This window comes from Bombina bombina, chromosome 6, assembly GCF_027579735.1.
Source record: "Bombina bombina isolate aBomBom1 chromosome 6, aBomBom1.pri, whole genome shotgun sequence".
Classification (NCBI taxonomy): Eukaryota; Metazoa; Chordata; class Amphibia; order Anura; family Bombinatoridae; genus Bombina; species Bombina bombina.
The window spans coordinates 71,695,296-71,709,440 of record NC_069504.1 but is presented as its reverse complement, the minus strand read 5'-3'; the positions used below and the strand labels follow the sequence as shown (position 1 = coordinate 71,709,440).

General features: G+C 36.7%; 1 protein-coding gene across 19 annotated transcripts in view; it reads right to left on the bottom strand.

Moving 5' to 3' along the window:
* Positions 1-14,145, bottom strand: part of CELF2 (CUGBP Elav-like family member 2) — a 639,346-nt gene that overhangs the window by 176,999 nt on the left and 448,202 nt on the right. For all 19 annotated transcript variants that reach the window (XM_053716441.1, XM_053716446.1, XM_053716442.1 and 16 more), the window contains exon 4: positions 2,825-2,873. In XM_053716441.1, coding sequence (XP_053572416.1) covers positions 2,825-2,873 — 49 coding nt within the window. The remainder of the gene's footprint in view (positions 1-2,824; positions 2,874-14,145) is intronic.

The following is a 14,145-nucleotide window of genomic DNA, read 5'->3' as shown; positions in this document are numbered from 1 at the left end:
GATTTCGGTGGTAATCCTACATCGGGGAGCTTTTATGCGCGTGTTCCTGGTTCTAGGGTACAATTTACAGATACCAAATAGCCACTTATTATGGTGGTAATCCTACATCGGGGAGCTTTTATGCGTGTGTTCCTGGTTATAGGATACATTTTACAGATACAAAATAGCCACTTATTACGGTGGTAATCCTACATCGAGGAGCTTTTATGCATGTGTTCCTGGTTTTAGGATACATTTTACAGATACAAAATAGCCACTTATTACGGTGGTAATCCTACATCGGGGAGCTTTTATGCATGTGTTCCTGGTTTTAGGATACATTTTACAGATACAAAATAGCCACTTATTATGGTGGTAATCCTACATCGGGGAGCTTTTATGCATGTGTTCCTGGTTCTAGGATACATTTTACAGATACAAAATAGCCACTTATTATGGTGGTAATCCTACATCGGGGAGCTTTTATGCGTGTGTTCCTGGTTCTAGGGTACATTTTACAGATACAAAATAGCCACTTATTACGGTGGTAATCCTACATCGGGGAGCTTTTATGCGTGTGTTCCTGGTTATAGGGTACATTTTACAGATACAAAATAGCCACTTATTACGGTGGTAATCCTACATCGGGGAGCTTTTATGCATGTGTTCCTGGTTTTAGGATACATTTTACAGATACAAAATAGCCACTTATTACGGTGGTAATCCTACATCGGGGAGCTTTTATGCATGTGTTCCTGGTTTTAGGATACATTTACAGATACAAAATAGCCACTTATTACGGTGGTAATCCTACATCGGGGAGCTTTTATGCGTGTGTTCCTGGTTTTAGGATACATTTTACAGATACAAAATAGCCACTTATTACGGTGGTAATCCTACATCGGGGAGCTTTTATGCATGTGTTCCTGGTTTTAGGGTACATTTTACAGATACAAAATAGCCACTTATTACGGTGGTAATCCTACATCGGGGAGCTTTTATGCGTGTATTCCTGGTTTTAGGGTACATTTTACAGATACAAAATAGCCACTTATTACGGTGGTAATCCTACATCGGGGAGCTTTTATGCGTGTGTTCCTGGTTTTAGGGTACATTTTACAGACACAAAATAGCCACTTATTACGGTGGTAATCCTGCATCGGGGAGCTTTTATGCGCGTGTTCCTGGTTTTAAGGTACATTTTACAGATACAAAATAGCCACTTATTACGGTGGTAATCCTACATCGGGGAGCTTTTATGCGTGTGTTCCTGGTTTTAGGATACATTTTACAGATACAAAATAGCCACTTATTACGGTGGTAATCCTACATCGGGGAGCTTTTATGCGTGTGTTCCTGGTTTTAGGATACATTTTACAGATACAAAATAGCCACTTATTACGGTGGTAATCCTACATCGGGGAGCTTTTATGCGTGTGTTCCTGGTTTTAGGGTACATTTTACAGATACAAAATAGCCACTTATTACGGTGGTAATCCTACATCGGGAAGCTTTTATGCGTGTGTTCCTTGTTTTAGGGTACATTTTACAGATACAAAATAGCCACTTATTACGGTGGTAATCCTACATCGGGGAGCTTTTATGCGTGTGTTCCTGGTTTTAGGATACATTTTACAGATACAAAATAGCCACTTATTACAGTGGTAATCCTACATCGGGGAGCTTTTATGCATTGTGTTCCTGGTTTTAAGGTACATTTTACAGATATAAAATAGCCACTTATTACGGTGGTAATCCTACATCGGGGAGCTTTTATGCATGTGTTCCTGGTTTTAGGGTACATTTTACAGATACAAAATAGCCTCTTATTACGGTGGTAATCCTACATCGGGGAGCTTTTATGCATGTGTTCCTGGTTTTAGGATACATTTTACAGATACAAAATAGCCTCTTATTACGGTGGTAATCCTACATCGGGGAGCTTTTATGCATGTGTTCCTGGTTTTAGGATAAATAGCCACTTATTTTCAAGCAGAGACAAAACTAAAACCTGCACCACTAGTAGACTTTGAATATGGGATTTGGGCATCTCTGGATTAGAACAACATTATTCTAAGAAAGGCAGCAAGGGTGCTGTTTTTGGTCATTTTGTTCTGTATTTTACTTCAACTTTACTTTTTAATTTAATTGAATGCTTATCATAATCTCATACTGATTTAATGAGTTACTAGAAAGGTATTTATTAGTAAATGGGTCACAGAAATTAAAGGGAAGGTGCCAATCGCATATGATGGAACTCCAATGTACTGCTGTTGTTTAAATATGTTTTTAGGAGTTCAAGGTATTTTTAAGTAACAAATAAAGTTTTGGGATTAAGATAAAGGGCACAACTAAAAAAAGTTCTAATTTATCTCTATTACCAAATGAATCTGCTTACACTTGTTCTCCTTGGTTTTCCTCCCTTTAGTGTGTTCCCATTGGTCCACTTTATCTGCTGGAGTGTGTTTGCTCATTAACCCAGTGGGGGGAGGTGTAGGAGGGAGATATACATTTTGGTATCTGAAATAGCTGGTTGTGCTCATTCAACCCTCAGCCATAATTAGCATTTTAATACCTAGCATGCATAACATTACCAGGTCTGCTTTACTTGCAGGCTTAGCCCATTATTATGGACATGTCCTGGAGAACAGCAGGTGATGGGTTTAATAAGCACAAACAGTTATTTTAAATATAAAAATAAAAATGTTGCACTAGGTATAACAAGTCATTTATAGCACACAAAGGAAAACTATTTTAGAGCACATTGTCCCTTTAGGTACAGATAAGGTCATTTATCACTAGAACTGGTGACCATGTCAAGAAGCTATTTTTATTGACAACTTACCATTTGACTTTTCACTGTCTGCAGGTTTCATCTGAATAGGATGATGCATCTAAAGAAAAAAAACAGAAAAGGAGTTTAGTGCTATATCTCTTTTCTGAATAGAAATCAGATTTAAGTATTAAAAATAATTTGGCAAAGGCATCTTTATCACGTTTTTAATTTACAACAAACATCTAATAGAATTTCACCAAATGTGCAAAAAGAAAAGGATGTAAATTGTTTTATTATTGCACTACTGCTTGTATTTAATTGATGCAATGGTTTGGCCATAAAAAAAAAAATTGCATCAAATTAGTATTAATGTATTCTGGATGTTTTCACATTCACTTGGTATGTCAATTCCCCAAAGTCTTGTAATTACATGGTGAGTCATGTCCCTTTAAGAAAATATTTGAATTGCATTCAATTTCCTTAAAAATACTAAATTATTATTTTTCCTTATAATTCATACTTGGATATTTTCTGAACAGCAAATATACAGTAATCAGCATTGTTTAATACAAAATCTTATTGACAGTCATTATTTAAAAATGCAAAATGTATTTCAACAAAAGTAGGGAAGAGTGTTGAGGTTCAATCCATTTTAATACCAACATGGCATCCAGAAAACTGTTTTACCTGCCCTATAAGCACAAACGGCAGAGAAAGGTAGGGAACCAATTTCTAACAAGACATTATATTTTGGAGAATAAATTACAGTTCATAGATTAGTGGCTGTGGAAATGGGTAAAATATATTCACAGATTCAGAGAGGAAAATCTTGCTATTGTTATAAATAATCAAAATAACTGCACCGTCCAAAAAAAATACCATAGCTCACTTTTATGGTTCACTAAAAGGAAGTGAAACACATTTTGTATTAAATATGATTTTATTGCATATCTTGGTTTTGTATTATTTTAGAAATAAGAAGGCATTTCAACATTTCTTGCCCAAGAGTTACATATGCAAACCATTACAAAACCAAATTAGTTGAGCTATTTTCCACTTGCACGTTAAGGAAAGCATTTATCTTTTATCTGAATGCCTTTTCTCTCACTTCTTTCTCAATGCACATGGCTATAATGGATTTATTTCTACTATTTCAGTTTTAAATGTTTTATGGGCAAAGCACGCACACAATATCTCCTCTGTCACACTTGCAACCTCAGGAACTGAGCATCAGATTACGTAACCGTACAAGAGTTTCTAACACAGGTAAAACCTTTTCAGGTATTGTATAAAATGATTAAAGAATTCTGTGGGTCAAAAAGGCACACCATTATTCTGTGCCTGGTTGTCTGTGTCAAAACCTCTTCAACTAATGTAATTCATTTAATGAGAAACCTTTGCCCTGTATATTAAAAAATATGGATTACATTTATCTGAAAGCGCAAAATCAATTTGTGTAATATAAAAAATTTCTAGTAATAAGAGGCTATATTGAGTCTTGTTTTAAGCGTCTCCCAATAAAATATTATATGTAATTATTTTACTACAGCATGTTATGGTTTTTTTTGTTTGTTTGTTATTTTACTTTTCTCAGTTCCTGTTGCTAGTCAAAAAGTGGCAGGTGGGGGAGGTAAAGGGTAGCTATAGGCAACTGGAATTTTGGTACAGCAAATGTTCTCTTTGATATCTGTTCTGCAATTGAAATTATTTTATAAAGTGTTAAAAAAGCAACATACTACTGAACTTGAGATGAACACAGCTTATCATAATTGGTTATGTACATAGCCACCAATCACTGTGTGAATCTTTGTCTACGTTACTGAATGAATGCTCTAACATTTACCATTGACATTGCTTCCTATAAATGTTTTTCAAACAAGGGAATGAAGCAAATTTGATAATAGAAGTAAAATGGAAAGTTGTTTAAAATGATATGCTCTATCTGAATCCTGAAAATATCCCCGATACCTGGCAGGATCAACAGGGATTCCAAGATGATTAGGGAACATAGACTCTTGTAGCAGTATATAGGGCTTCATTTATCAAGTTGCTATAGCAGTGTTGGAACCCTGGCATTTCAGGCTTGCTCAGAGCAAGCCTGAAATTCTAGTTAAGTAGCACTACTAAACCTCTACGCCACCTAAAGTGTGGAGGATTGCAGTAAGATCCGGATGATTGACAGCCCCCTCTTGCACGCAAGCAGGGGGCGTCACTGCACAGCAGATTGTGCAAGTGTGGGCAGCATACTGCCACCTGCTTGCCGTAAGGCTTGGCAGACATAGTTCATGATAGCGAACCTCGTCCTCCCACTAAATGATAAATGCAGCCCATAGAGTAAGTTGTTCTCAGGCTCTTTGTCTCTTAAAGATCACTGCTTTGCATATTAAGTACAGTTTACACAAATTCAGTGTAAACTAAATAAATGTGGATATGCATAAATATTTGTTTTCTCAGTATTCCATTTTCTATTCTAGAAAAAAGAAATAGTATTTTAATTAAAACATTTGTACTTCAAAGACAATAGTTTGTTTGAAGTGCATAGCACCAGCGATGAGAAATATGAAAAATCTTTCATAAATATATTCATAAGGATTTACACTTTAAATTCCAGTTTACATTTCCACAATTCTAAATACGTGTCTTCTTAAGCTAAAAGCAGCTAAAGTAATTGGTCAAGAATTTATTTATGGAGATGACTATTGATGGGCGAGCGTTTTTATTGATATTTTAATGATATACGTGTTAATAATGTGTATATACACATATTAACATATAAATATATATGTTTATATGCATATACATATATATCGCTGCACTACTTACCTCCTTCGCTCCTTGATTCAGGGAAAAGAGCGATACCACCATCTTTGTTATTATTAATGTTATTAGAATCTTTATTTGCAGTTTATTGCTATACGGGGGGGGGGGGGGGTGTTTCAAAAAATAAATGCAAGCCCGGGAAAGGCAGACTTCAACAGTATGATTAGAAGGCTATGTCCTAGAAAGCTTACAATGTAAGTGGTAGTTGGAGAAGGTAGGAAAGTAGAATTTGGTGAGTGTATTATAAGCCAGGTGATAGGTAGATACTATTCCAAATCAGAAAATAAGATTTAATTCCATTTGATGTGTGATAAGCTCTACAAGGATTGTGGGTAATCTTCTCTAAAGTAGGTTTTGAGAGAGAATTTAAAGGGACAGTAAATATCTTGTAATTAAAGGGCTCCATTTATATAGCTCTGCAATAGCAGCTTCAGAACCCTGTCAGCTGCAGGTTCGCACGAATGAGCCTCCAGCCGAAAGTTAAGAAACAGCGTTCATCAGACAGCTGCTTCTTAACTCACTACACCAACTGTTATGTGGCGTATTTCTATCCAAAAAGACTTTTCCGACTTGGAGATTGACAGCCCTTGCTCGCACGCGATTGTCTGTAGGGGGCAGCGTTGCACACACTTACTGTAGTGTGCAATGAAAAATGTGGGCAAAGTATTGCTGTCCGCTAGACGCAATGCAGGGATGACAGAGGCGAAAATGCATGCCCCTGGGGCGCCCGCTCGTTGTTAAATCTGGGCCATAGTCTTCAAAGTTTTAGTTGTCCTTTTTAAGCTGTGAAAGACTCTGACAGACTGAGAGACAAAGTCCCTGCATATTTTTGTGTGAATTGTTCAATTATTAATTTTCTATCATTTATAAATTACAAATGTTATTGTGCACGTTTGCAATGTATGCATCTCCTCCCCATACTAAAACGCCCCTTAGAAGACACCCTGTTTTCAGGGTAAAAAGTGACTTTAGATCATTCCACCAGGGAAATAAAATTTACTGGCGAACATTCTTTAATAATCTCGTCAGCCCAGAAACCTTTAGATCATCGGGCGCTAAGTATGGCAAGAAAAGATAAGCAACCAAGTCCCACAGCAATATCTTCTTTCTGTGAGAGCATAGAACTTGCAAAATGAGTATTTCATGCAGACTTCTTAAAGATTACAGCCATTCTAGATAATTTCATACCGATGATCGACAATTCAGTGCCTACGGGAAGAAATAATATTAAATGTTGTAAGCTCAGAAAGAGGTAAGATTTACTACCATTGTTCAATTACATATGTGAACGGCATTAATAATGGGGTTTTTTCTCGGTTTAGTTCTATCTATGTTTTTTTCCCTGCATGTTTTGTGGAGGATCAGATGGCAGTGAAAGGTTTAAACCGCAAATACCGCTGTTATCAACTCATACAAGCAAAAATCTATCCCGGTGCTGCAAGCTGTTATTAGATTTTTAAGCAGCGAATATTTCAATAAAGTGCCGTGTTAAATACTGCTAGGAGTATTGCATAGGCCTTATTTAATTAGTAACAAAACTGCCCTTCTAAATTTAATAAACGCTGTCATGTTAGTACTGGTTGAAATTAGTGTTTTAATACTATTTCACATTTACAAACTGACTATTTATATTCCCAAGTGGCAGATCCCTTAAAGCTCTGATTATTTCATAGCACCAGTAATAGACAGCATATGGAAATCCTTTGGACTCTGAAGTATGTTCAAAAGTATTCTTCAAACCCTCCAAAAAGTACAATAAACACCTTGTAATTAGAATTTTTTTCTGCAGACGTTTGATAGATAAACATACCAGCAGAGCCAGAACATTATTAGAACAGAATAATACCTTGCTTTCTGCAATTGTTTTTCAATGTTTTTTAGACTTAAGTGTGCAAAAAGAATAATAAAATATAATGCAAAGTTATTTTATTATGTTTACTTAAGCATGTTATATTACAATCTCACAGTCTTTACTGACCCTTTAAAAGAAAAAATGTATATACATATACTAGAACAGTTTATCCCCTGTTTTTTTTAAAGCCTTTAGGCTCACCAGAAACAAACCTTAAGAAGCATTGGTTATAAGACCGCTGCTCCTTAAAGGGACACTGAACCCAATTTTTTTCTTTTGTGATTCAGATAGAGCATGCAATTTTAAGCAACTTTCTAATTTAATCCTATTATCAAATTTTCTTTATTCTCTTGGTATCTTTATTTGAAATGCAAGAACGTAAGTTAGATGCTGGCCCATTTTTGGTGAACAACCTGGGTTGTCCTTGCTGATTGGTGGATAAATTCATCCACGAATAAAAAAGTGTTGTCCAGACTACTGAACCAAGAAAAAAACTTAGATTCCTTTTTATTCAAATAAAGATAGCAAGAGAATGAAGAAAAATTGATAATAGGCGTAAATCAGAAAGTTGCTTAAAAAAATGCATGCTCTATCTGAATCACAAAAGAAAAAAATTGGGTTCAGTGTCTCTTTAACTCATCTGCCCTCTCTGAGGTAACGGACTGCAATCATCCTGATCGGATATGATCAGGATGATTGACACCCCCTGCTAGTGGCCGATTGGCCGCAAATGTGCAGGGGGCGGCATTGCACAAGCATTTCACCAGAAATGCTTGTGCAATGTTAAATGCCGACAGCATATGCTGTGGGCATTTAGCGATGTCGGGCGGACATGACCCGGTACAGCGGATCATGTCCGACATATAATAAATCTACCCCTAGGTATGGCCCCATAAAAGGATAAAGACACATCAGAAAATCGCCAGCAGCAGCGAGACTCTCTGATTGGATAATCTGACCACATCATTTTGTGTTAGCAGTACTATAATGCTACTGGGTAAGGGCATGCTATTTATAGGATTTGTTTTATTACAAGCCACTGAATAAACAGGGTGTGGGTCTATTACTGAAAAATACACTGTGCAGCAAAAAATGTTTTATTTTTTTTGTATGTGCCTTTATAAAGAGACCTTAATTACAGGAAAGGACCTCTGGAATTGTCTTATTCTGGAGATTTATCAATGCCCAAAACAGTTAAAAAAATAAATGTGAAAGCTATTCAGCTGGTATCTTGGGCCTGATATTCAAAACTTCACCAGCATGGAAAGAAATCACGCAAAATCTTTGGCATTTTTTTTAGACCTTGTATTTTAATTTTAGTAGTCTCTGTTTCACGTAAAGAACACTACATAGCAATATAAAAATGTCTCGAGTTAAACTTTCTGTTTCTATATTTTAAGTGTCTCGCTGTACTGACGAGATTTCTTAGAATATCTCACCTGAGTGGTGAGGTTTTAAATATCAGGCCCCTTGTGAGAAAAAACTTGTTTGTTTCTTTTATAAAATATAGTGGTAGTATTTGCTTTTGTCTAGTCACAAGGTTTATTATATCCTTACTGCACATGCCTACAGTTATTTTAATCTTACGTGTGTGTCTTTGTGTGGGAGTGTGTCTGAGTATGCGAGAGGTGTCTGTGTGTAAGTGTCTTTGTGTGTGTGAGTGTTTGTGTCTTTGTGTTACTTCCTGTGTGTGTGAGTCTGTGTGTGAAAGAATTAGTGTATTTGTGTGTGTGTGAGAGAGAAAATGTGTGTAAGATTGTGTGTGTTAGTATGTGAGAGTGAGTATGTGTGAGAAAGCGTTTGGGGGTTTGTGTGTGTGTAAGAGAGAAAGAGCGTGTATGTGAGAGCAAGAGTGTGTGTGACTGTGTTAGAGTGTGTGGGAGAGAGCGAGAGTGTGTGTGACTATGTTAGAGTGTGTGTGACTGTGTTAGAGTGTGTGTGAGAGAGCGAGAGTGTGTGTGACTATGTTAGAGTGTGTGTGACTGTGTTAGAGTGTGTGTGAGAGAGCGAGAGTGTGTGTGACTATGTTAGAGTGTGTGTGAGAGAGTGAGAGTGTGTGTGACTGTGTTAGAGTGTGTGTGACTGTGTTAGAGTGTGTGTGACTGTGCTAGAGTGTATGTTAAAGTGTGTGTGAAGGTGTGAGCACGTGTAAGAGAGTGTGTGTATGAGATAAAGTTTGTGAGAATGTGAATATCTAAATGCGAGTTTTTGTTTATGTGCTATTATATATAGTATAGTACTGTACATTTTTTGCAGTGCTGTGCACGGAGCAAGAGTTTTCGGGTTTGACCTGAACTAAAGATGGCGACCCTACCTAATTGGCGCTGTCTGGCTAATTATTCTTATAGCTATGAAAACTGAATAAATGATGTGACTAAATTAATAAGAAATGTCATACAGCAGGAAACTGAAAGGAACACTATGGGGCCTATTTATCAAATGTCTTGCGGACCTGATCCGACAGTTCGGATCAGGTCCACAAGACATCGCTGAATGCGGAGAGCAATACACTCTACGTATTCAGCATTGCACCAGCAGTTCTTGTGAGCTGCTGGTGCAACGCCGCCCCCTGCAGACTTGCGGCCAATGGGCCACCAGCAGGGGGTGTCAATCAACCCGATCGTACTCGATCGGGTTAAATTCCGGCGATTCCTGCTCAGAGCAGGCGGACAGGGTTATGGAGCAGCGGTCTTTGTGGCGAACACAAGTTCAGAGCTTGATAGATAGGCCCCTATGAGATGTCATTTAAGCCTTACAATTCATTGTGCACAGTCCTCAGTAGCAGTTATCAGATAACAAACTAAAAAACAAAGCAGTGTTTGCAAACTGTCTACTCAGATAAAAAGTTTGGATTGGCTTATTTAATTAAGGCAAGAGGTTGGTTGATTTTGGCTTTTGAAAAACAATTGCAGCAAACAAGGTATTAATTTGTTTTTAAAATGTTAGACTTGCCTAGTATGCTATCCTATAGCCAAACAACAAATATATTCTGTAATTCCAAGCGTTTAGGGTCCCTTGAATAAATAATCAGTGGATATTAGCAGATACATACTTACTAGCTGACACAGGAATCATTAAACTAACAATGAAAATGCTGGATCGTTATTGAATAGTGTAAACAGGACACCTTTCCTGTCTTTAGAGAACCAGTTTTAACCATCTGAACATATTAACATATGAACATAATGAAAAATCACTAAGCAGTGGGTTATACCTAATATAAATCATTGCAATATGTATAATTAATCATTTTAAAATATTTTATTTGTTAATTTTTTAAACTTCCTTTGTGAAAAATACATTACTTCCTGTCACAGCTCTTCAAGGGGGCTGTAGTGTCTTCAGGAAGGCAAATAATCAGTTTTTCCTGGGATGTGCTCTAGCTGCAGTCCGTTTACTGCCCATGCTCAGTAGAGGGCTTTTGCTGCATCATGTGACAGTAGAACTTAAGTTATGCAATGCCAGCTCTCTTATCTAGTTGCTGGCAATGACTACACTGATTAGTTCTAAGTGCTCATTTAGCAAGAAGTAAGTTGTTTGCTATTTTTAACAAAATCTGTTTCTTTTTTATGTTAACTTATGTTGTTTTACTAAAGGAACACTTATTTCATATCCCTTTAAAGGGTTCACTCATTTATCATACTTTAGAAAAATGTAAAAAAATGCATAACTTTAGCATTCAACTAATAATTAATTTACTTGTCTAGTTTATAATATAAATACCTGACTGTACAAAGGCAACATTTTCAGTGTATTTTGCTGATATATTTGCTTGTTTAATCTTGAGTAAATATTCCCTTTAAACTTTTTTTTTTATATGGAGTTGAAGAATTACAGCATATTAATACTAAGAACACTCTAGATTCTGTTTTATTATTTCAATGAAAGAAATCACCAACTGCATTTAACATTTTCCAGGAATAACACGGAAACTCATTATTTTTTACTGCAAACCGAATGACACTTTGGGTTAATGTGTGAGCAAAGCTTGGTGAATATTTCCTCTCCTTCAAAAAAAATGGATTTAATCACACAAGATTTCCTACACTCATTGTTTTGAGTGAATATTGTTCTTTTTTATTATACTTTGTTTCATTTTCTAATGAAAGAACTATAACAATATTCTCCAGACCTAATACTGACACTGTAATGAATTTTTGATAAATGCTTTAATAAGTTTCTTTAACTATTTACTACAACGTTTCACAATACTAATACAATATTTATGAGCATAATGCATTAATTGCATGAATAGCTAATTTCAGACACATCTTTGTTTCTTGTTTTCTTGCTTTTTCTTGTTTCATGAAGACTGTAGATGTATTGGGTAGTTTAATTTTATTTTGCATTAGATATAAAAAAATTTTTTTTAATTATTATGAAATACCTACAAATACTTAAAAGGGCAGTCAACACAAAATTTGGAATTACTTAATTGTATGTAGCTGTTAATGACGTTTTAATCCCCCCTTTAGCCCATGGTTAATGCATATCGTGCTTGTGTTAAAAATCACTTACGGTGAGGTGGGATTACCTATGGGAAGCTATGGAGGGTTTTGGAGTCCCAATCCAATTCATAAGGGCGGTGAGGACCCTATACTCTTGCCCTACTGCAGTGGTGAGAGGGGTAGGTTTTCAATCAGAGAAAATCTTGGTGTCTAATGGTACCAGGCAGGGGTGCCCTTTGTCACCCCTGCTGTTCGCACTTGCTATTGAACCATTAGCGCAAGCAATTAGAAGAAACGATAAAATAGAGGGTATAACTTTTAGAAACTCCACACATAAAATTGCGCTTTTCGCAGATGATGTCACTTTAGTATTGACCTCCCCCGAGACATCTTTACCACCCCTCATGGATGTCATTAGATTATTTGGTGAAATAAGCTTTTATAAATTAAATATGTCTAAAACCGAAGCGTTAGCTATTGAGATACCAGATGTAGTCGTTTCAAATATTAAAAGAAGTTACAACTTTAAGTGGATGGACAATTGTATAAAACACTTGGGAGTATATTTAAGCGCAGATATGGCCACAATTGTAAAAAGAAACTTTACAGATAGATTGCAGGAGTTTCAAAAGCTCTTGGGGACATGGGAGTATTCGGAAATCTCATGGACAGGTAGAATTGCCTCAATAAAAATGTCTTTTTTGCCGAAAATTACATATCTTTTTAGATGTATTCCTATTCAAATTCCCAGATCAATAATTAACCAATTGCAGAGTATGATTTCAGCTTATATTTGGAGGGGTAAGAAACCAAGGGTTTCTGGAAATATCATGCAAAGATCGATCAAACAAGGAGGCTTGGCCTTACCTAACATCTTAGCATACCATGACTCGGCTAGACTATCTCACATCATGGGATGGAGTACTGCAGACTCCAGCCCCAGATGGCAAGACGTAGAAAGAGATATTATACCGCTGAACATGAAATTGACGGACTTGATCTGGATTCCGGTTCACTATCGGAGCAAATTAGGAATAACACAACCAATTATCTTAGATGCCCTCAAGTTTTGGGACAGAAACAGGCATAGAACACATATAGCTCCACATCCGTCTCCCATACACCCAGTTGTTAGTGTGGCGTGGTGCCTCCAAGAAACTCACATGAGTATTTGGCTAGAACTAGGTGATATATTAGTTGAGGACATTAGTGAAGAAGCAGGTCAATCTTTTCTTAATTCCTTTATGTTAAAACACAGTATCCCTAAAAAATACTACCTAGAAACACTCAGACTACTCGGTTTTTTAAGGAATTGGGGACTGCAGGCCGGTAAGTGGAGAGAAAGAACTAAATGGGAAATATGCTGGACCTCAGTTCGTAAACCTAAGGGGTTGATGTCTTTTTTATATTCTCTATTAACTGGAGAGCAAGCACCAAGGAAAGCCTTATCCCAATTGGCTTGGGAGAGGGACTTACGTGAGACTTTTGATTTAAGCGATTGGTACAGAGAGATGATGTTTGCTAAAAAGTATCTTCATTGTGCTACCCTTTGGGAAATCCACTATAAAATAGTTTATAGATGGCACTTAGTGCCTAAGCGACTCCATCAATTCTATCCGACTTCGTCTTCAGCTTGTTGGAGGAATTGCGGTCAGATAGGTTCCTGGATGCATGTGTGGTGGGAGTGCCCCAAGATCAGACTTTTCTGGAGGAAATGTATGAAATTCTTGGGGGATTTGCATTATAACCTTCCTTTCTCACCAACCCTTGCTCTGCTGCATTTGGGCTTTCCTAGAATGCCCTTGCCGAGAAAAATTTTCCTAACTTATTTTCTCACGGCTGCCAAATTAATTATTGCTAGGAAATGGAAACAGGAACCACCCCCCTCAATTCAGAATGTCATAGAACAACTTAATCACATGAAACAAATGGAACAATATGTATATAACCTAACTGGAAAGATTGACTTATATCTAATGGTGTGGGAGGGTTGGACAGAACTTTTTGGCGACTGATTAGGAAAATATGACTGATAATAGATAAAAGTGGCTCTAAGAGGATATCCAGCATCCCCCTCCCCCATATCTCCTCCCCATTCTGATCCCCTCCCTCCCCCCTTTTCCCTTTATGTGTTTTTTTTTTTTTTTTTTTTCTTCAAATAGAAAGGAGATTAAAAGACAATACTTATGGATTTGCTTTCTCATGTCATTTAAGAGCTACTTGCTATGATTTCCTACACTGTTATATGCGTGAAGATAAATACATTACTA